The 22,219-nt window shown below is 43.3% G+C and overlaps 1 protein-coding gene across 3 annotated transcripts in view; it reads left to right on the forward strand.

Moving 5' to 3' along the window:
- TMEM181 (transmembrane protein 181) overlaps positions 1-22,219 on the forward strand; it is a 56,159-nt gene that overhangs the window by 17,597 nt on the left and 16,343 nt on the right. For all 3 annotated transcript variants that reach the window (XM_045011310.1, XM_045011313.1, XM_045011311.1), the window contains exons 2-6: positions 3,098-3,201; positions 9,628-9,680; positions 11,927-12,017; positions 12,618-12,739; positions 20,165-20,284. In XM_045011310.1, coding sequence (XP_044867245.1) covers positions 3,098-3,201; positions 9,628-9,680; positions 11,927-12,017; positions 12,618-12,739; positions 20,165-20,284 — 490 coding nt within the window. The remainder of the gene's footprint in view (positions 1-3,097; positions 3,202-9,627; positions 9,681-11,926; positions 12,018-12,617; positions 12,740-20,164; positions 20,285-22,219) is intronic.

Here is a 22,219-nt window from a genome sequence, read left to right on the forward strand (position 1 = left end):
TTGTGAGTGAAGAGTCTTGTTATTTTACCTGAGGATTGTGGATACTCAGAAGAATGTTAGTTTTAGCTGCATTTTGCGTCCATGTTAAATGCTTTGAAATCTCTGCTGAAATGGAGATAAAAGTATGCATATGAAGAAATGATAAAACAATGTTTTCTGTGATCCTGATATTACCTGCTTCAGGGTATTCTGCAACTGTCTAAGTAGTTACCTACTATGATGCATGTTTATTTCTTTCCCAATACAGTCTAAGAAATATCCAATGTAGGAGATTCCTATTTATGCAAGAAATTCTGGGCAACTTGTAGAACTGAAAGCCCTTGGAAAATTACAAATAGCACAACATCGTATCATATCTATTCATATCAATGCAATATACACCCATATAAACAGCTTTCTGTGTTCTGTGGACACCATTAGTCCACAAAGCACTTCCTGGAAAAGATGTCTTAACTCTTGCAATTCCAATTGTAATGCGGTTACTGTATTTAATAAAATGCTTCTTTCTGAGATGTGACGTTTTAAACAGCTGAAACTTATCTGCTCATTTTAGTTCACTTACAGGGAAAGCCAAGCATTAGTCAGGTTTAGAACAAAGATGTAGGTGTAAGGAGGGATGCAAATGAGTCACTGTCCACACTGTAAGTATGCACAAACTAGCTTTACGGGATTCTTGTGGTAGCATCTTGCACTGGCAGTCCAAAGCCCATTAAGTGTGTCTGTCTCTCCTGTTGCTATTCAGGAGAAACTGACTGACTAGCTGACTATACAGGGAAAAGAGTGAAAACTAACTATCCATAGGAAGTTGTCAAATGCACAAACAATAAAAGTACATAAGAAAAATATTTCTCTGACCTTTCAGATACATAAATCTTCACTTGCAACAGTAGTCACAAGTTTCTTAGACAAGTGTGGTTTTTAAATTGACAATGTCCCTTTAAGTTAGAACTGTTTAAGTTTCTCATTTAAACTACATACAGTTTTTGCACTGATTTAACTTGACCAGTTTAGCTAAGTCAGAACAAATTTTTGTATGGACACACTTATACTGGTTTAAAGCTGTTTATATGGGTGTATATTGCATTGATATGAATAGATATGACACAATGTTGTGCTATTTGTAATTTTCCAAGGGCTTTCAGTTCTACAAGTTCTTAAAATTTATTAAGCCCAAATCTGTGATCCATGTTTCTTTGACATGAACACTTACATACTATTTTGATTCAAATAGTATCTCCTTAGCATATTGGATCCAATTGTAGACGTAGTTGCCAGTGCACATATGCTGTACATAAGTCTGAGCATCCTTAAGCTGGATGCAGCCCTAGATAGGGCCTGAATCGAAATACACATCTGAATTGCAGATTGAACCCATCTTTCTAATAGGCTGAACACTGCAAACTTTGGGAAAGATCAGATTTGGATCCAGAGTCTGAACCTACACATCTAGCAGCATCCAGGTCTGGGGTTTGTCTCATCCCATTATATAGATGAAGTTCCAGGGTCATATTAATACAAAAGGGGTGGAAAGCTGACTATTTACATGTATCTCAGTTAAGCGATACAGGTCATCAGCATCAGCTTTCGCTCTTATGGTTAGAAATATGGTATCCTCACAATACCCTGTGTGTGTCTGTATATCAGATAGTTGAGCTCAAATATAGAACCTTTTTCTGTCTGGGAGGAGTTAAGGAGGAGACTCTTTCCCACACTTAGATCCTAGGATAGCAGAAAATGCTTTTGACATGAAAGGAATGGTAACTGCTGTTTAAAGTACTAGAATAAGAAAAACTGGAGAAAGGGGTAAAAAGTGAGGTGGAAAAGTGTGCAAATGATACTAAACTGCTCAAGATAGTTAAGACCAAAGCAGACGGTGAAGAACTTCAAAAAGATCTCACAAAACTAAGTGACTGGGCAACAAAATGGCAAATGAAATTTAATGTGGATAAATGTAAAGTAATGCACATTGGAAAAAATAACCCCAACTATATATACAATATGATGGGGGCTAATTTAGCTACAGCAAATCAGGAAAAAGATCTTGGAGTCATCGTGGATAGTTCTCTAAAGATGTCCACGCAGTGTGCAGAGGCTGTCAAAAAAGCAAACAGGATGTTAGGAATCATTAAAAAGGGGATAGAGAATAAGAAGGAGAATATATTGTTGCCCTTATATAAATCGATGGTACGCTCACATCTTGAATACTGCGTACAGATGTGGTCTCCTCATCTCAAAAAAGATATACTGGTACTAGAAAAGGTTCAGAAAAGGGCAACTAAAATGATATGGGGTTTGGAACGGGTCCAAAATGAGGAGAGATTAAAGAGGCTAAGACTTTTCAGCTTGGAAAAGAGGAGACTAAGGGGGGATATGATAGAGGTATATAAAATCATGAGTGGTGTGGAGAAAGTGGATAAGGAAAAGTTATTTACTTATTCCCATATTACAGGAACTAGGGGTCACCAAATAAAATTAATAGGCAGCAGGTTTAAAACAAATAAAAGGAAGTTCTTCTTCACGCAGCGCACAGTCAACTTGTGGAACTCCTTACCTGAGGAGGTTGTGAAGGCTAGGACTATAACAGCGTTTAAAAGAGAACAGGATAAATTCATGGTGGTTAAGTCCATTAATGGCTATTAGCCAGGATGGGGTAAGGAATGGTGTCCCTAGACTCTGTTTGTCAGAGAGTGGAGATGGATGGCAGGAGAGCGATCACTTGATCATTACCTGTTAGGTTCAGTCCCTCTGGGGTACCTGGCATTGGCCACTGTCAGTAGAAAGGATACTGGCTAGATGAATCTTTGGTCTAACCCAGTACGGCCGTTCTTATGTTCATGTTCTTTAGTATGCAGTATTTTCAACCTCTAACCACTTAGAAAAAAATTCATGAGAGTTGGTGACACTGAGTGTGCATGGCTGGAAGGAAACTGTTACGCTTGCTCTCTAAAAGTGCATCATTGGTGGATTCTTCTTGGTATTCCACATTGCCACAGAAATTGTTTTAATTTTTTTTATTATTGAGGACTGGCTGATGCAGTCTCTTTTTACAAGTGTCATTACTGAGTGCTAATTCTGGGCTTTCTTTTGCTTCCTGCAGGTTAGCACCAATGCGATTGTATACACTGTCCAAACGACACTTTGTCCTGGTCTTTGTTGTATTCTTCATTTGTTTTGGTTTGACAGTCTTCATAGGAATTGCAGGTAAGATTATTATTGTCTTTTTTTAAAAGCTATGGCTGTTTCTATACCTTAACTTGTGTAAATAACTAAGGGCTGGTCTACACTGGGGTGGGGGATCGATCTAAGATATGCAACTTCAGCTACGCTATTCGCGTAGCTGAAGTCCAAGTATCTTAGTTTGATTTACCTGGTCATTCTCACTGCGGCAAGTCGACTGCCGCGGCTCCTCCGTCGACTCCGCTTACTCTTCCTGCCGAGGTGGAGTACGGGCGTCGATTTGGGGATCAATTTATCGCGTCTAGATGAGACACAATAAATTGGTCCCCGATAGATCAATTACTATCCGGCGGGTAGTATAGACATACCCTTATTCTCCACAGATTTGCTCCATTGTTAATGAGGCTAGTGCCTTGAGATCTCTGGAGCTGTACTTAGCTGCAAGTCTGTATCTGGTGTTTACAGGTTTTTTCTTACATATGTATTGAATAGATTTCCTTGCTTAGTTGTACAGTTTCTGTACTGAAGTAGATGCTAATTAAGCAAATGGTACATTTAAGATTAGCTAAATGGAAGATTGATATGTCTAAGAAGCCTTGGTCTGCTGATTACAGGTGGCTAATACCTGCATACATTTGGGATAGAAAAGCAACATATTAAGAGGAAGTATGGTGATTAAAGCACAGGACTGGGTGTTAGAAATCTGGATACCATTCATGGCTGTGGTATTACTCAAAGTGGCTCTGTGAAAAATAGCATTGTGTGGTGTTCCACCTCCCGTCTCAATGACTCCATCTCAAATGTGTTCAGTTTACAAGTGAAAGGAGAGGCTTTCTATTTGTATGTGTGTGTGTAACTGTCAGCCCTGCAACTGCAAATTCAGCTTGAGATATGAGAATCAAACTGCATTCTTTAACTTGTGCAGCTTCAATAGTATAAACAATTTATCACTCATTTATACTAATGCAGCCCTGTTGTCTCAGATTATTCCCTTAGTTACAGCTGTCAAACCTTATTGCCTTCAGTGAGGATTACACAAGTGTAGCAAAGGAAAATAGCTGACTCTAATTAGAATACTGTGAATTGTTCTGATGCACAGGCCAGAAAATAATCCAGTTTATTCTTCCAGAGGTGTGTGCCTTCTGCAGAGCTGGCAGTAGTAAATACTTTGCAATAGTAAGGCCTGGTCTACACTAGGGTGGGGGGTCGAACTAAGGTACGCGACTTCAGCTATGTGAATAGCGTAGCTGAAGTCGAACTACAGTACCTTAGTTCGAACTTCTTACCTGTCCAGACGCCGCGGGATCGAAGTCCGCGGCTCCCCTGTTGACTCCGCCACCGCCGTTCGCGGTGGTGGAGTTCCGGAGTTGACGGGAGCGCGTTCGGAGTTCGAACTATCTAGATTAGACGCGATAGTTCGAACTCCGAGAAGTCGAACGCTACCCGTCGACCCGGCGGTAAGTATGGACGTACCCTAAGTGAGTACACATGAGCAGATCTCTTGAATAAGAAGGTGTAGCTTTTTACTTAGAATCACACTTCATCCTCTCTCTGCCTCAGTCTTTCCATCTGTGAAATGGTGGGGATAATACTCTGCTTCCCCATAAGGGTGTTGAGAATTAATTAATTGTAGTGCATTGGATGGAAGGTGCCATAGAAATGCAAAATATTTTTGATAATACTATAAAGTGGGCAAACAGCTTTTCATTAATAAATAGTAACTGAGTCTCCAGTTTAAAATGTGGCCGAAGACCTATGTTACTCTGTGGGGGCCATGTTATGTTCCAGGATTTTGGAAGCTGAGGGTCACTAGTGAAATGGTGGTGGTCTTGAGAGTAGGGTCAGGGGTATCTATATCACAGAATCATAGAATATCAGGATTAGAGGGGACCTCTGGAGGTTATCTAGTCCAACCCCCTGTTCAAAGCAGGACCAATCCCCAACTATTATTTTTGCCCCAGATCCCTAAATGGCCCCCTCAAGGGTTGAACTCACAACCCTGGGTTTAGTAGGCCAATGTTCAAACCACTGAGCTATCCCTTCCTTTGGTCAGTTAAACCTGTAACCAACCCATTGGGCTGCTGCTTGTGTACTAACAGGAGCTGCCTTATCAGCATTTCTAGTTAGCATTGCTGGAGTCTGCTGCAGACTATGAGACTGTGTAGGAGAGTGTTCCTTTGAGCTCATATGTTATTGTGTTATTTTGGTAACATACTAGACAAGAATTCTAAATTCACTCTGTCCATCCTGCAAATGACAAGCATAGAAACATTTTTCTGTTCAGTGCTGCTGAACTTTGCCGCACTCAAAAGCTGCTTTAAAAAAATGAACAAAAAATAACAGTAGCATAAATGAGCAAAAATCAGCCATAGAATAGAACTGTCTTAGATGCTGTTAGTTTCTCTTAAAATTTCAGAACCAAACTAACTGCCATCATCTTCACACATAAGAGAATGACATTGCTGGGAGGTGCCTGGGGGCAAATTAGGGCAATGCATTGTCCTTGCTATGGTTTTATGTAAATGTAGTTTTCAGATTACATCTCATGAACTATTAAGCAAGAAATGGGAATGGCTTCATTAGAGCTGTTTCTGACTCAGCTAAATAATTGGGCCATATTCTTCTGTTATGTGTGCTACATTCAATTCTGATTATTTGATTGGGACTTGCAGGCATGTGACAGCTGGCTTTGACTAATAATGGGAAAAGCAGTGCTCCTGTAAAGGCTGTTCAGGCCTAATGAATGACCGTTCTCAGTATGGAATTTTGTTAGTGGTGTGTTGCATTGCATCTACTTGCATGTAGCTCTGATGATGTGGATGCCCCTGTCCCATGTAACTCAGCTGTTGTAAGGAATTCATGGTTCTTTGTACCCTGTTGGAAGTGTGGTCCGACCTTTGATTTTCTTCAGGAATTGGCGGTGCTGTGGGATTCTTATCCTCATGAGATTGCTTTGGCAGCCAGGTGTGTTGACAGGGCATGGACCCAACTCATTATTACATTGATTGATTTTTGCTTTTAAAAGGACTTACTTGACCTTGTGAGGAAAAACATTTGATCTACCTTTTTATTATGCTCACTTGCAGAGTCCATATAATTCTTTTAAAAAGTACTCTCTGAGTGCATTTTGGTTTTAAAAACTAAACATCTAGCAGCACGTTCCTGAGCAACCCTACAGAAAAAATCTGGTCTGTCTGTAAGAGGATTTTTTTTCTTTTTTTTTTTTTCTTTTAAGCAAAGAAACTTTTCAGTTTGTTATTTAAGGGAAACGGGAGAAAATACTTGAGGGGGGGAATTGTAAATTCTTGGTAAGCCCCCAACTATTTTTTCAAAGTGCACCAGAAAAATACTATTCTTGATGATAAGACCCATAGTTCACATGCTGGTCATAACAAACACTTAGATACTTGTGTGAATACCTACCTGTGAAAAGAGAATATACAGCATTATGGGCTCTTAAGATGTGATATATTTTTTCACTAGTTGGTAGCACTAGATTTGTTTTACTCCATTATTAACAACCCCATGTTCTCTATATGGGGGAGGGGCATGCACAGTGCAGTGCTCACTTGTTAAAGTTGTATGGCATCACACACACACACACACACACACACACACACACACACACACACACACGCAGACTTAAAGAAGCAAGAAGGGGTGTGGGAGGGACTTGGTAGGTCTGCTGTCTCTCACTTGTACATTCCATTCCACACATCTGGTGTATTTACCTGCAGTACTGGGAGCTGAGCAGGAGCCTTATTCCTATGTGAAAGCAGACGTTCCTTTAATTAAAGATGTCTGCTGCTTTGATCTTTGCTAGTTCTGGGGAGTAAAGAATGCAGAAGAGATGCAAGTTGGCCTGTGAAGATGCTGAGCTTGTTTTCTGTGCTGGTTCAGTTTTTCTGCTCACCTACCTAAGTACTCCTTTAATAATTGGAGATATACCTATCTCCTAGAACGGGTCATCAGGTGCTTACCATCAGGCTGATCCAGCTGAATCATACATGTCATTGAGTCCAGCCCCCTGCCTTCACTAGCAGGACCAAGTACTGATTTTTGCCCCAGATCCCTAAGTGGCCCCCTCAAGGATTGAACTCACAACCGGGGGTTTAGCAGGCCAATGCTCAAACCACTGAGCTATCCCTCCACCAAATTCTGTAAAGGTTCATTTTCACTGTTTCTGTGAGGCTGAGTGTATAATAGTTTGTTCATTATTCTTTAGTTCCATGGCCAGAAGAGCCATTCAGTCTGCTGCTTTAACAAATCAATTTAAATGTCACTTGTTGAAAACAGCATCCATATCTGCAGTAGAACCTCAATGAAACCATTCACATTTTTTTATGTGTATAAGGATCAATTTATGTAAGGTTACGTTTATGTCATGGAGGTCATGAAAGTCACAGAATCGGTGACGTCCAGAGACCTCCGTGACATTCTCTGCTTGCTTCAGTGCCGGGGCTCCGGGACTCTGGAGCTGGCAGCAAGTGGGGCCCTGGCAGGGTTCCAGTGACAGAGGGCCCCCTGCAAGGTTCCAGCAACAGGTGACAGGCTCCTGAGGGGGGCCTCCTCAGGGTTCCAGCGACGGGGGTCAGCCTCGTGCGCGGGGTGGGGGGACTGCCTCAGGTGAGTGGCTGGGGGTTTCCCATTTTCTCTTTGAGAAATATGATCACCCTGCAGCTTCTAGCTCACGTGGATGCAGAGGGGGAACTCCACAGCTTCCAGCCACCATGGTGGTGGGGGAAACCATGGAGCCACAGCAGCAAAAGTCACAGAGAGGTCACGGCTTCCATGAATTTTTGTTTATTGCCTGTGACATGTCCGTGACTTTTACTAAAAATCTTAGCCTTAATTATATGTAACCTAGACACAAACATAGGTAATTCCCTTCAACAGGCCAAGATGGTAAAAATCCAACACTCCTTCCACAAAATATCATTACTGTAATCACAAGGCATGCAAATGATGCACTGGGTACTCTAATGCTATAGGGCAACTTAAAAAGATCTCTCTTCTCTAATAATGCCTCCTCACTTCTACCTCTATACCAGGCCTGCACAACTCGTAAAGTGGCAAGGGCCATATTAGTCCAAAGAAAACAGCTGAGGGCCGAACCCCGCCGACCCCCCGCCTCCAGCGCTGCCCAGCCCCCCCGAAACACTCCCCCCTCCAGCACCTTCTGCCCCGCGGAAACAAACCCTCCTTCCCCAGTGCTGCCCCACCAAAACAGCGGTATTGAACCTTGGTAATATGTTATAGCAAGCCCCTAAGGTAGTATAATTAAGGTAAAAGAAAAATGTCTTTTTTGCTAGAAGTAGAATAAGATCATCCCCCCACTTTGTAATCAATTGCCCTGTTGAATGAGTGAGGTGTGACTGAGAAGGCGTGGAAGGCAGGCACCTCCAGACAGCTGCAACCCTTGGAGAGAGGATGAGAGCCAGGCCAGATCAGTAGAACAGGTCAGCCACTGATTCCTCGCTCACCTCCTCAGCAGCACCCCCCCCCCCCGGCTTGCCTACTCAGCCCCCGACACTGCCCGCTCACCTACTCAGCCCCCCCCCCCCCCCGCGGCTTGCCTACTCAGCCCCCGACACTGCCCGCTCACCTACTCAGCCCCCCCCCCCCCCCCGCGGCTTGCCTACTCAGCCCCCGACACTGCCCCCCCCACCCCCTCGGCTCGCCTACTCAGCCCCTGCCACTGCATGCCTGCCCGCTCACCTCCTCAGCCCTTCCTCCCCCCCCCCACCAGCTCACCTAGCCTCCCCTGCCCCACTGCCTGCCTGCTCGCCTCCTCAGCCCCCCATCCTCCCCCTGGCTTGCCTCACCCCCTGCCACTGCCCACCCGCCTCTTCAGCCCCCCTCCCTCACCCGCCGCTTGCCTACTCACCCCCCATGGGCCGCACAGTGAGCCCACCTACTCATCCTCTGCGGGCCACACAGTGAGCCCACACGGGCCACATGTTGTGCAGGCCTGATCTAGATACAGGTATTAACCACAGCACCAGTCTTTATTGGACAGTTACAAATAATTTATTAATCACAAATGTAGCAGAGTCAATTTATTAGTTGGGGTGGGCTGTGAATTTTTAATAGGATTGTAAAAAAAAAATGTAGTTGGAAGGAAATATCTAGTGTCTTATTTGAATGCATTTGTAGCATGTGGTAGAGTAGGGATCTGGGACTTGGCACTTCTGACTTCTAGCCCCTGTTCTGCAACTTAATTGTTAAGTGGCCTTGCATGGCTATCAAGGGACTTGCCCCTCAGTTTACACATCAGTACCCTTGTGTAATATTTGCCTGCTTCACTGGGATATTGCATAACTAATATTTGCAAAGTGCTTTGAATCCTGAGATTAAAGATACTTCAGACTTGTATAACTATCTTACTATGATGTCGTCATTTATGGATTTACTTCAGTACTGTCTTCTCTGCTTTTGACTATCATTTAGGTCCTAGTGTAATTGAATCCACTGCAGTAACAGCTACATTGAATAACTTAAAGGTAAGAACTACATTATATTGTTGTTACATGGCAGGCACTGATGACTTTATTTGGTAAAAAGTATTTTACTAATTTACACACATGCTTAAGTCAGATTTTTAAATGGAAAATTGTATCTGTGTGGTGTTGTGCTTTCCAACTTGCACGAGAATTCAGAATTCACTGGCTAAATTTTCTCAGATTAGTTCTTTATCCTGCCTCATGAGTAAAGCTCTGTGTTTGTCACAGAGGTCATGGATTCTGTGACCTCTGTGACTTGTGCAGTGGCTGGTGGGCCTGGCCCAGGGGCTGCCTGAGCAGCTTGGGCAGCCCCTGAACCCCCCAGCAGCAGGAGTTTGGGTGTGGGGGGCCTCAGGGCTGTGGATTGGGGTGCTGGGCAGTGCTTACCTGGAGAGCGGATGGGCTCCCCTCCCTCAGCTCCTACCTCCATGTGCTGCCTCTGCTGGCAAGCACCGTCCCTGCAGTTCCCTTTGGCTGCAGTTCCCAGCCAATGGGAGCTGTAGAACTGGGGCTTGGGGTGGAGCGGAGGCAGCAAGTAGAGCTCAGGAACCAGGTAGGGAGCCTTCTCCGCTCCCCCCAAAGCACCTGCACCCCCCCAGCACCCACTGTGCCCCCTGCCCACCCCCCGAGCACCCTCCATACCATCCACGAGCACCCGCTGCACCCCCTGGCCCTTCCTCCCAGCACCCACTGTGCCCCCCCAGCACCTGCCGCACCGCTGCCCCCCCAGGCCGTCCCCCTGAGTTCCCTCGGCTCCCCCCCCCCCTTTTAGTCGGGGTATATAGTAAATGTCATGGATAGGTCACAGGCCGTGAATTTTCATTTACAGCCTGTGACCTGTCCGTGACTTTTACTAATAATACCCGTGACTAAAACGTAGCCTTACTCATGAGTACCCAGCATTGGTTTCTAGTCTGTTAGTTCTTCTCCAGGCTGGTAAGTTAGGGAGACCTGTGATAGGGCAGAGTTGCTTTGCAGCTGACACTGTGGCCAACCAAAGTGTGGGATTCCCTTGAGAACCCATGCATCGCTCTTTAGCCAAGAAAGACGACCACAATGTGCATCCTTAAGGGAGTGGGGTGGAGGGGAAATTGAAAGCAGAGAATTTAAAAAGTCCTCAATGAGGACTAACACCCCCACATCCATTTTCAATTCTGTCAACTGGAAGGAATGTTTTTTTTTCTTGGCAATTGTTCATTGGTAAGTGAAAGATATGAAATAAACACCTGAGATCTGGTATCCTAAAAGCAACCTTCACATCCTCACTTTTAAGGCTCTGCACTTTTCCTGCATCTTAGCTCTTGTTTTTTTCCTATATCCACTCCAGTTTTACCTTCGGCAGTAGTATGATGGGGGATTTGGGACAGTACTTAACTTTATTATTTCAAAGCAATTTATGTGTTCAATTTGTTGAGCCCTAAATGTTGTACCTGTGCTCTCTATATTTAACTTGCCACCTATGTATATTTGTTTTAGAGAACAGAAACCATTCTTATACACTTATTGTACCCAGATGAGCAGAGGTATGGCAAGGAAAAGCCAACCCTTTCTCTTCTACCACTGCTCCTTGTAAACTGTGACTCTAGACCAGAAGGGACCACTATGATCATCTAGTCTGATCTCCTGTATAAAACACAGGTAGTAAGACTTCCCTAAATTAATTCCTGTTTCAATTAGAGTATATCTTTTAGGAAAACATCCATTCAGAATTTGACCTATTTCTGCTTGCAGCTTGTACCTATTCATTTCTTATTTCATGATTTTAAAAGGAATATGAAAGTTTTAGAACATCCATGGGGAAATGGCTGCCATTTTAATACACAGAGTTGAATAAGCTTGACATGTAGCAATTTGATGACCGAAACTCTGACTTTTGAAGTGTAGAGCTAGAAATAAACTACTTTTGGTACTTGATTTGAAAATATAAAACGGTATTTCCTTTCTATACTTGCATTCTCTTTGTTTAACTGTTTGCTGCTGCTTTTATTTCTTTAAATACTTCTGTCTCTTCTTAATTCAAAGCTACACAAACTCTGTGTGCTGATTAAAATTAAATGTATTCAAGGGTGTTGTTCACACCACCGGCACTGTACCGACAACTGATCATTTAATGGGTTAAAAAAAAACCCATGCTTTTCTGTCAGAAGTGTAGAACGGTAACAGAAGTGTTTATTTGTTGCATGTCCAAATGGCTAGTGCAGTAGGATGAACGTGAATTACCTCAAATGCTTCTTGTTTTCTTCCAGATGAGGCCATTTAAATTAAATTCAAAACCATTGTCTACTTATAATCAGCAGCTGTGGCTGACATGTATGATTCAGCTGGATCAGCCTGATGGTAAGCACCTTGTCCAATTTATTATTTCAGAAAACTGATGTTATCCTGGAATTTTATTACAGTAGGTATAACAAATCAATTATGGTTACAGTAGTTGACCTGTATTTCACTTAGCTGTCATGTATATTATCATGTAGTTTTACCTGGATCCAAAATGCATGGAAAAAACCCACCCATCACAATAAATATGCAGAACTTGACTTGTTAGCTAAGAATCGAAGGGAATGGCTGCAGGGAAATTTCAAAGTTGTTTTTTATACTTTTTGCTAAAGCAGTAGTGTTGTGTGTTTGTCTCTCTCTCTTTAGCTTCCTCTTTTTGGGATTAGACTAGTTGATGTTAGAAGATATTGACTATAGATTAACACTCAGCTTCTCAGATCACATTATCAGGTATTGCTAATTGCACTGAATACCACACTGACTTCAATGGGAATTCTTGCCCAAGTCAGGAATGCAAGATTTTTCCTCTCTACTATAACAATGCATACCTGAATCCGCTTCAGTAAGATGGGAGTATTGCTGCACCTAGTAATTCTATTTGAGATTTCATTTCTGCATTTGTTTTGGACAACAACCTAATATTTTTCTCTTTAATTACAGAATCCAGCTTCAAAACAAATGTTACTATGACAGTTAAAATACGTGGTGTAGAAGAAAATGGAAGTTCATCGTTCATTAATAAACAAGTTTACAATCGGACGAGAATGCTGAACTGTGCACAAGTAAGTATTTTTTTGAAACAACACTGATTGTAAAGGTTATTCTTTTAAAACTACTCGTGTGTTGTAGATGTGGGGAAAGTACCTGATAAGGAGGCCACAGGGGAAAACTTGCAGTAAGAGTTTGTCTACGTTATGCTTGCAGTTGTGCTAGTAATACTGTGTTTCTTGGATTTTGCTAGCAAGGTTGTAATATGGCTTCCTCCAGCTGTGTGGCATGACTTCTTTTGAGATCCATAGTAACCAGACCGTAATATAGAATACTTTTCAGGTTGTCAACAGCATGAATGGAACTGAATTACAGAAAAAAAAAAAATCCTTTCCACATTGGGAAAATGGTAAAACTCAGCTGGACATGACTGTGTTTAAACGCAGTTGTTGCTGGCACTGTTTTAGTATTAATGTGGACAGATCCTAAATGGAAGAATCAGAATGCTGTAATATAGTCACTGCCTTGAGTCTGAGACAAAACATTATTCAGGTGTATTCATTTAAGGTTCTAAAGTTCTAACCTACCTTTTCGTCAGTATCTAAGATTTGAGTTAGTTTAACTTGAAGAGCCATGAAACTACAGCTCCTCATGAGTGAGACTTTCTTTAGAAGAATGATCTTAATTACACAGTGAGGACCATATATCATAATTAGGGCCCTCCCAAATTCACCATCCATTTTGGTCAATTTCATGGTCATAGGATTTTAAAAATCGTAAATTTCATGATTTAAGCTATTTAAATCTGAAATGTCATGGTGTTGTAATTGTAGGGGTCCTGACCCCAAAAGGAGTTGTGGGGGGGGTCTCAAGATAATTGTAAGGTGGGTTTCGGTACTGCTATCCTTACTTCTGCGCTGCTGCTGGTGACGGCGCTGCCTTCAGAACTGGGCAGCTGGAGAGCAGTGGCTGCTGGCGGAGAGCCAAGCTCTGAAGGCAGAGCCATCGCCAGCAGCAACACAGAAGTAATCTCAGTATTTTTAAGCAGATGGAGTAGGTAAATACTGCATCTGTTCACCACAAACTGAACAGAACAACTAATTTCACAGAGATTACCAAACAGTTATAATGATGATCTCTTTCAAATCTGACTCCCAGGCTGGGTCACGTTTGAAAGAGATGATCTGGAGGCGATATGCTCTGTATTCCCATACCAATCTCCTGAGCTATTAAGTCTCCACACTGTCATGAACAAAGCTCAGAAACACCTGCTTTCTCACCAATGGCAACTGAAATTGTTCAGGAGAGTACAGCTGTAGCCAGTATTTTACCTGGCTAGATGCTTCATAAAGGGCAGACCACTGAACAAAACTCCTGTCTCCCACCAGGAGGGCAGAGATCTACCAAGTCTCATGAAAATGGCGCTGCTGCCTGCAGAGCTGGGTCCTCAGTCAGCAGACGCCACTCTCTGGCCGCCCAGCTCTGAAGGCAGCATCACAAAAGTAAGGGTGGCAGTACCATACCAAGCCATCCTTACTTCTGTGCTGCTGCTGTCGGGGCGCTGCCTTCAGAGCTGGGTGCCCGGCCACTAGCTCTGAAGGCAGCGCAGAAGTAAGGATGGCAATATCGTGCCTCCCTTCTAAAATAACCCTGTGACTCCACCCCCACCCCTTCACCGCAACTCCCTTTTGAGTCAGAAACCCCAATTTGAGAAATGCTGGTCTCCCCCGTGAAATCTGTATAGTATAGGGTAAAAGCACACAAAAAACCAGATTTCACAGTGGGAGATCAGATTTCATAGTCCGGGATGTGTTTTTTCACGGCCGTGAATTTGGTAGGGCCCTAATTATAAGTCAGATATTCTGGACTTGACATTTTTTCCTGTCTCGGCTGGATTCTTTTTTTTTTTTTTTTTTTTTCTTTTAAGTCCCCAAGCATTAGTTAGCCTTTAGGCTGACTCAAGTCAGTTGAATCTTGCACACTCCATTTTCCCCTTCCTCTTGCAATCCTTCATGACTGATCGTATTTCTTTAAGGATTTCAGTATAGAAGGGTTTTAGAGGAGTGTGAGACCCACCCTGTCCTACCAACCTGTGACCCAAAAATTCCCCCAAATTCTCCTCTGTCCCATCAGGCTATTTCTTTGGAAGTCTTAGTGAAATATTTCAAATATTTGTAACATGTGAGTGTGTTAAGAGATGCTCTGTCTCTGCTTGGTCACTTTGTCTCACTTACACGTGGGCATTCTGAATGTTTTGAATGTCTTAAGTCAGTCTAGATGCTGCTTCTAGTTTTCTGGCTTGTGATCCCCCTCTACAAGATGTAAAAAAGAAAATAATAAAAAGATTAGGTAAAATGTTCAAAAGTGCCTAAATGACTTATGAACCCAAATCCTATTGACATTCATTGGTTAGGCTCCTGGTCATTTAAGTGCTTATGAAAGTTTCATGCATTATCACAACAGTATCATGCACCTTCTGTTTCTCTTGGTTCTGTTGACTCACTTTGACAGCAACAGAGACTAGAGGACAGTCTGGTATCTTTCATAGATTCTGTGGCCAGAAGGGACAACTATGATGATCTAGTCTGACCGCATAACCCAGGGCCTAGAACGTCCCCGAAATAATTCCTGTTTGAACTAGAGCATATCTTTTAGAAGAACATCCAATCTTCATTTAAAAATTGCCAGTGATGAAGAACCTTCCACAACCCTTGGTAAAAATTGTTCCAAAGATTTATTACTCTCACTCTTTCAAGAGTAGTCTCTTCCAAAAACCAGTAAAGTGTCTATACTATATACATGTTGAAAGTTAGATTACCGTATATTCCGGCGTATAAGACGACTTTCTATATTAAAAAACAACCCCCCAAAATCGGAAGTCGTCTTATACGCCGGGTATAACAGCAGGCGGCTGGGCTTTAAAAGGCTCTGAGCTCCCCGCCGCAGCGGGCAGCCCGGAGCCTTCTGATTCCCGGCCGCGGCTGGGATTTAAAAGTCTCTGCGCTGCCCGCCGCGGCGGGCAGCCTGGAGCCTTCTGACTCCCCGCCGCGGCTGGGATTTAAAAGGCTCTGGGCTCCCCGCCGCAGCGGGCAGCCCAGAGCCTTCTGACTCCCGGCCGCGGCTGGGATTTAAAAGGCTCTGGGCTCTGCGCTGCCCGCCGCAGCGGGCAGCCCGGATGCCTTCTGACTCCCGGCCGCGGCTGGGATTTAAAAGGCTCTGCGCTGCCCGCCGCAGCGGGCAGCCCAGAGCCCTCTGATTCCCGGCTGCGGCTGGGATTTAAAAGGCTCTGGGCTCCCCCCCTCGGAAGGGGGGGTCGTCTTATAGGGCGAGTATAGGCCAAAACCTATATTTTAACTGTAAAATTAGGGGGTCATCTTATACGCCCCGTCGCCCTATACGCCGGAAAATACGGTAACTCTGGGTCTTACTCAGTAACATTGAACTCTGGATGACTAGTCAGGACCAATGGGAAAGATAATAAATGTCATTCACCTGACCAGTGTCTGGAAATTAGTTTCTTTCTACCTAGATTTCCATTGCTAGTTGTGAAAGGAATTGAAGTACCAGAGTGTATCTCTTCCCCTGCCTTCTTCCAGTTCCCAGCACTGTCCTGGGAGATATCCACTGAAATGTTACAGCTGTTGGAGTTATACCTTTGCACCCTGCACAAGTTTCTATTTGCAGGGCCGTTCCTAGTAATTCTGGGGCCCTGCGCAGCCCCCCCTGCGGGGGGTGTGGGGCCCAGGCCTCTGCGGGGGGGAATGGGGCTGGCTTGGGGGGCAGCGGGGAACCACCCCCTAGCACTCACTGGCGGCGTGGCTGGGGCTGGGTTGCTGCACTTCCCGCCACTGGTGAGTGCAGGCCCGGCCCTGCTGCAGAGCTCAGGGGAGTGGGGGCGGGGCTGAGGCGGGGCTGAGGCAGGGAATGGGCGGAGCAGGGAAGAGCCGGAGGAAGCTGGGGAAGAGCCAGAGCAGCGGCTGGAGAAGCATGCAGCTCCACAGGGCATCAGGAATTTTGGTGCCCTGAATTTCCTGGTGCCCTATGCAGCTGCATACTTTTCATATGGATAAGCACGGCCCTGTGTATTTGTACTGCAATCTTGTTGGTCGAAATGGAGACTGCTTACAAATGGGCAGACTTAAGAACATAAGCCATGTCCCTTTCTTACTAGGTATAGATAGGGCCCTACCAAATTCACGGTCATGAAAAACACATCATGGACTGTGAAATCTGGTATCCTACCATGAAATCTGGTCTTTTGTGTGCATTTACCTTATTTTTTAGGTGACATATCTGAGGAAGTGTCATTGAGATGTCATTAGAGGAAGTTTTGGAACAAATTGATAAACTAAACAGTAATAAGTCACCAGGACCAGATGATATTCACCCAAGAGTTCTGAAGGAACTCAAATGTGAAATTGCAGAATTTCTAACTGTAGTCTGTAACCTATCCTTTTAAATCAGCTTCAGTACCAAATGACTGGAGGATAATTAATGTGATGCCAATTCTTAAAAAGGGCTCCAGAAGTGATCCCAGCAATTACAGGCCGGTAAACCTGACTTCAGTACCGGGCAAACTGGTTGAAATCATAGTAAAGAACATACAGACACATAGATGAACGTAATTTGTTGGGGAAGAGTCAACATGATTTTTGTAAAGGGAAATCATGACTCACCAATCTACTAGAATTCTTTGAGGGGGTCAACAAGCATGTGGATAAGGGGGATCCAGTGGATATAGTGTACTTAGATTTTCAGAAAGCCTTTGACAAGGTCCCTCACCAAAGACTCTTCAGCAAAGTAAGCTGTCATGGGATAAGAGGGAAGGTCCTCTCAGGGATTGGTAACTGGTTAAAAGATAGGAAACAAAGGGTAGGAATAAATGGTCAGTTTTCAGAACGAAGAGAGGTAAATAGTGGTGTCCCCCAGAGGTCTGTACTGGGCCCAGTTCTATTCAATATATTCATAAATGATCTGGAAAAAGGGGTAAACAGTGAGGTGGCAAAATTTGCTGCTGATACTAAATTGCTCAAAATTGTTAAGTCCCAGGCAGACCGCGAAGAGCTACAAAAGGATCCCTCAAAACTGGGTGACCAGGCAACAAAATGGCAGATGAAATTCAACATTGAAAATGCAAAGTAATGCACCTTTGAAAAAAAATCCCAACTATACATATAAAATGATGGGGTCTAAATTAGCTGTTACAACTCAAGAAAGAGATCTTGGAGTCGTGAATAGTTCTCTGAAAATATTCACTCAGTGTGCAGTGCCAGTCAAAAAAGCGAACAGAATGTTGGAAATCATTGAGAAAGGGATAGATAATAAGACAGAAAATACCATATTGCCTCTATATAAATCCATGGTACGCCCACATCTTGAATACTGCATGCAGAAGTGGTCGCCCCATCTCAAAAAAGATATATTGGAATTGGAAAAGGTTCATAAAAGGGCAACAAAGATGATTAGAGGTATGAAACAGCTGCCATATGAGGAGAGATTAAGACTGTGACTTTTCAGCTTGGAAAAGAGATGACTAAAGGAGAATATGATAGAGGTCTATAAAATCATGACTGGTGTGGAGAAAGTAAACAAGGAAGTGTTATTTATTCCTTCTCATAACACAAGAACTAGGGTCACCAAATGAAATTAATAGGCAGCAGGTTTAAAACAAACAAAAGGAAGTATTTCTTCACACAACACATGGTCAACCTGTGGAACTCCTTGCCAGAGGATGTTGTGAAGGCCAAGACTATAACAGAGTTCAAAAAAGGACTAAATAAGTTCATGGGGGATAGATCCATCAATGGCTGTTAGCCAGGATGGACAGGGATGGTGTCACTAGCCTTTGTTTGCAGGAAGCTTGGAATGGGCTACAGGGGATGAATCACTTGATTACCTGTTTTGTTCATTCCCTCTGGGACCACCTGGCATTGGTCACTGTCGGAAGACAGGATTCTGGGCTAGATGGACCTTTGGTCTGACCCAGTATGGCCGTTCTTATGTTGTTATACTATACAGATTTCAGGGGGCAGACCAGCATTTCTCAAATTGGGGGTCCTGACCCAAAAGAGAGTTGCAGGGGGGTTGCAAGGTTATTTTAGAGGGGTTGCGGTATTGCCACTCTTACTTCTGTGCTGCCTTCAGAGCTAGGCGCCTGCCCAACAGCCACTCATCTCTGGCCACCCAGCTCTGAATACCATGCCACCCTTAGTCCTGTGCTGCTGCTGGCGACAGCTCTGCCTTCAGAGCTGGGCTTCTGACCAGGAGCTGCCAGTCTCCAGCTGCCCAGTTCTGAAGGCAGCGCTGCCACTAGCAGCAGCAGCAGCACAGAAGTAAGGGTAGTAGTTCTGCAAACCCCCCTATAATAACCTTGTGACTCCTGTACAACTCCTTTTTGGGTCAGGACCCCTACAATTACAACGCTGTGAAAATTCATATTTAAATAGGCGAAATCATGAAATTTATTATTTTAAAATTCCTCTGACCATGAAATTGACCAAAATGAACCATGAATTTGGGCCCTAGGTATAGATGATATATTGTGCAATTACTTGAAAATTACCACAGCATGGCGAACTAATCTGCTGGATAATCAGGGGGAAATAGTGGATTGAGCAAAGATAGCCTAGGGCACTTCTGCTGCCGCTGAGTTGTTGGAGCATTTAATTGCTCATGTGTTTACAGTTTTTGTTTTAATAGGTACAAAGGCATATAAATATCCTTCATTGAGTGCTAACCTTTTTTGGAAAGGTTAGAATTTTTCTGATGTTCTCCTTAGCTCTCTGGCACTGAAAGAAAGAATAGCACACAGACAAATCTAAAACTAATGTCACTTATTTGGGGGCTCCTCCACTCCTCAAAAAACCATTGTTGGTGATTCTGTACATTTTTAGTTGGCTGTGGAGGATGTGATTTCCTTGTGCTGTATGTGGGTTAAGAAGTGACCCACATTAACATTTTTTAAAAAGTCGGTATAAAGTTCTCTGATCCTTTGCTTCGATATCCTCAGCAGAACCTCATACCGCTTCAGAGCCAGACAGTTTTTTAGTGTTTTTAATTGATAACTATCTCAAAGTGAAAGATAACACAACAGAAGACATCAAAGATCAGAAATTTATAATATATATAAAAAAAGCAGCCATTTCTTAAGGAAAGCTTTCAAGTTTTATTCATACATCAAATTAAAAAAGACCCCTTTTTGTCTTTTGCAGGTCATCTTTTAAAAAAAAAAATTAATGGTACCAGAAGATCTTAAACTTAGATACTGAGAAATATAGCTGTATTTTGACTGATGGGCAGTTGACACCCATTGAACTTTTACTTTGAGTGCCTTAAATAAAATGATTTGGAATCTCTCTCAATCTCCTTATTTGTTTATCCATTATAACTTCGCTGTTAGTCATTTTTTGGTAATTGAATCGTAATGTGTAAGCCCTTAAATATAAATTACAGCATAAAGCTCTTATGAGGTATTCTGATTCTACTGTGTGTTTTCATAGAAATGTGCCGAAATCATTGTGGTTCACCTTGGCTACCTGACTTACACTCAGTACGAAGTCATTGTTGGTTTTGAGGATCTGAATAAGCTGATGTACCCCATCAAGAATGTGAATTTCACAGTAAGTGAACAGTATCATGCTAGCAAAAAAATCTTCAGTTTTAATTATTGTTGTGGAAGGCTACTTTAACCATAGTAAAATGTACGTCATTTGCCTTTTGAAAGTGAAACACTTGCACAGAGAACGTGTGGAGGCTAAGGCCCTATCCTCACTGAGATTGTAAACATACTTTATTTGCCATTGTCGAAGTTCTAGCACAATTTCCCTGACTAGTGTGGAGAAGAACTCTTCTCTTCTGTCAGAACTGTTATGAACTTGTGCTTGCCTAGAGTGGTAGTCTGTAGTGCTGTTCTCTAGAAATCTTTATTAGCCATTGGAAAGCCATACTAACACCCAGCTAGCAACAGCTGTTCAAACATGATTACAGCTAGAACAGTTCTGCTTAGTGTGGATAAGGAAAGCCTGTTCAGAAAGCCATTCTATATTTTCTTACAAAGCACACCATTGAAAAAAACTTGAATGCACATATGAAACCCATGTCTTGTTCTTACAGCTCTGAACGCAAGCACTGCTAAGAAATAATTGTAAAATGGAAAAGCCTCCTGGCTATTATCATACAAATAGGCAATCCAAAAATTGCATTTCTGTTATTCCCATGTTCAACTGATTGCAGTGTTGGGATCTGAGCTGACAAGAAATGTCTCGTTTAGACAGGTTAATATGTGAATTCAGATCTTACATCCCCAAACACATACTGGCCTTTTACAACTGTTATGGTAGGTGTATTGAGATTAGTAGGATTTCTTCAGACTTTCCAAAAGCATATGGGGTTAGCAAATTATCATTGCAGGAAACTCTTGATTGGGTTTTTGTTCTTGTTTTTGTTTGGGTGTTTTTGCACACACAGTGTTGAGTGTATTTTTCCTTTCCTCCCAAGACAAGCAGAGCCGTTCTCTCCGAAGAAATATGCTGAGTATAAACCATAGTGTACAAAGGTGACTTGCAAAACAAAATGTTTACAGTACTTCACCAATTTGTGCTGAGTGACTCCAAAGCCAATATACAAAAAGAAACTTTGAAGTTGATCCCGCCTATGCTGCTGCGGGCCGGGTGTATATTCCAGCAGTGGTTGCTGTGCTATGATATTCCAACAGATAGCATTCTGTGTGTCACAGCTGCTAGCATGCAGGGACCTAAAATGAAAAGGCAAAATATTAGTTTTTAGTTCTTTATACTCTGAATGCACCTCTTTGCTGGGTAAGTGGAGAGTATTCAGCACATTAGTGAAGCAATAGAGCAGGGGTGGCCAACCTGTGGCTCTGGAGCCACATATATTCTTGAGAAGTTTAATATGCGGCTCCTTGTATAAGGCCCGACTCCGGGGCTGGAGCTTCAGGCACCAACTTACCAATGTGCCAGGGAGTGCCCCCTGCTCAACCCCTGGCTCTGCCACAGGCCCTGCCCCCAGTCCTCCCCTTCCCGTGCCCTCCCCTGCACCTGCCATGCCCTTGCTCCTCTCAGAGCCTCTGTACTCCATGAAACAGCTGATCGGGAGGTGCAGGGAGGGAGGTGGAGGTGCTAATTGGTGGGGCTGCCAGTGGGTGGGAGACGCTGGGAATGGGGGTAGGGGAGTGAATGTGGGGCTGCTGACGTATTACTGTGGCTCTTTGGCAATGTACATTAGTAAATTCTGGTTCCTTCTCAGGTTCAAATTGGCCATCCCTGCGATAGACTTTATCATCTTGCTTTGCACATGACCTTTAAGGCAGCTTTGCAAAACTCTGTTTGCCCAGAGTCTCTAGTATCCCCAGCTGAGATTGCACAGTGTGTAGCATAGTGGGGCTCTGTACATGTAGTGCAAAATAAATGGTGCCTGATCTAAAGAGCTTGCAGTCTAAATAGTCAAGATAGACAAAGAGGGAAACCAGTGACATACAGAGGTGAAGTGACATGCCCAAAGTCACACAGGGGCCAGAGAGTGTTGGTGAGTAGATT

The sequence above is a fragment of the Mauremys mutica genome, chromosome 3, assembly GCF_020497125.1.
Source record: "Mauremys mutica isolate MM-2020 ecotype Southern chromosome 3, ASM2049712v1, whole genome shotgun sequence".
Taxonomy (NCBI): Eukaryota; Metazoa; Chordata; order Testudines; family Geoemydidae; genus Mauremys; species Mauremys mutica.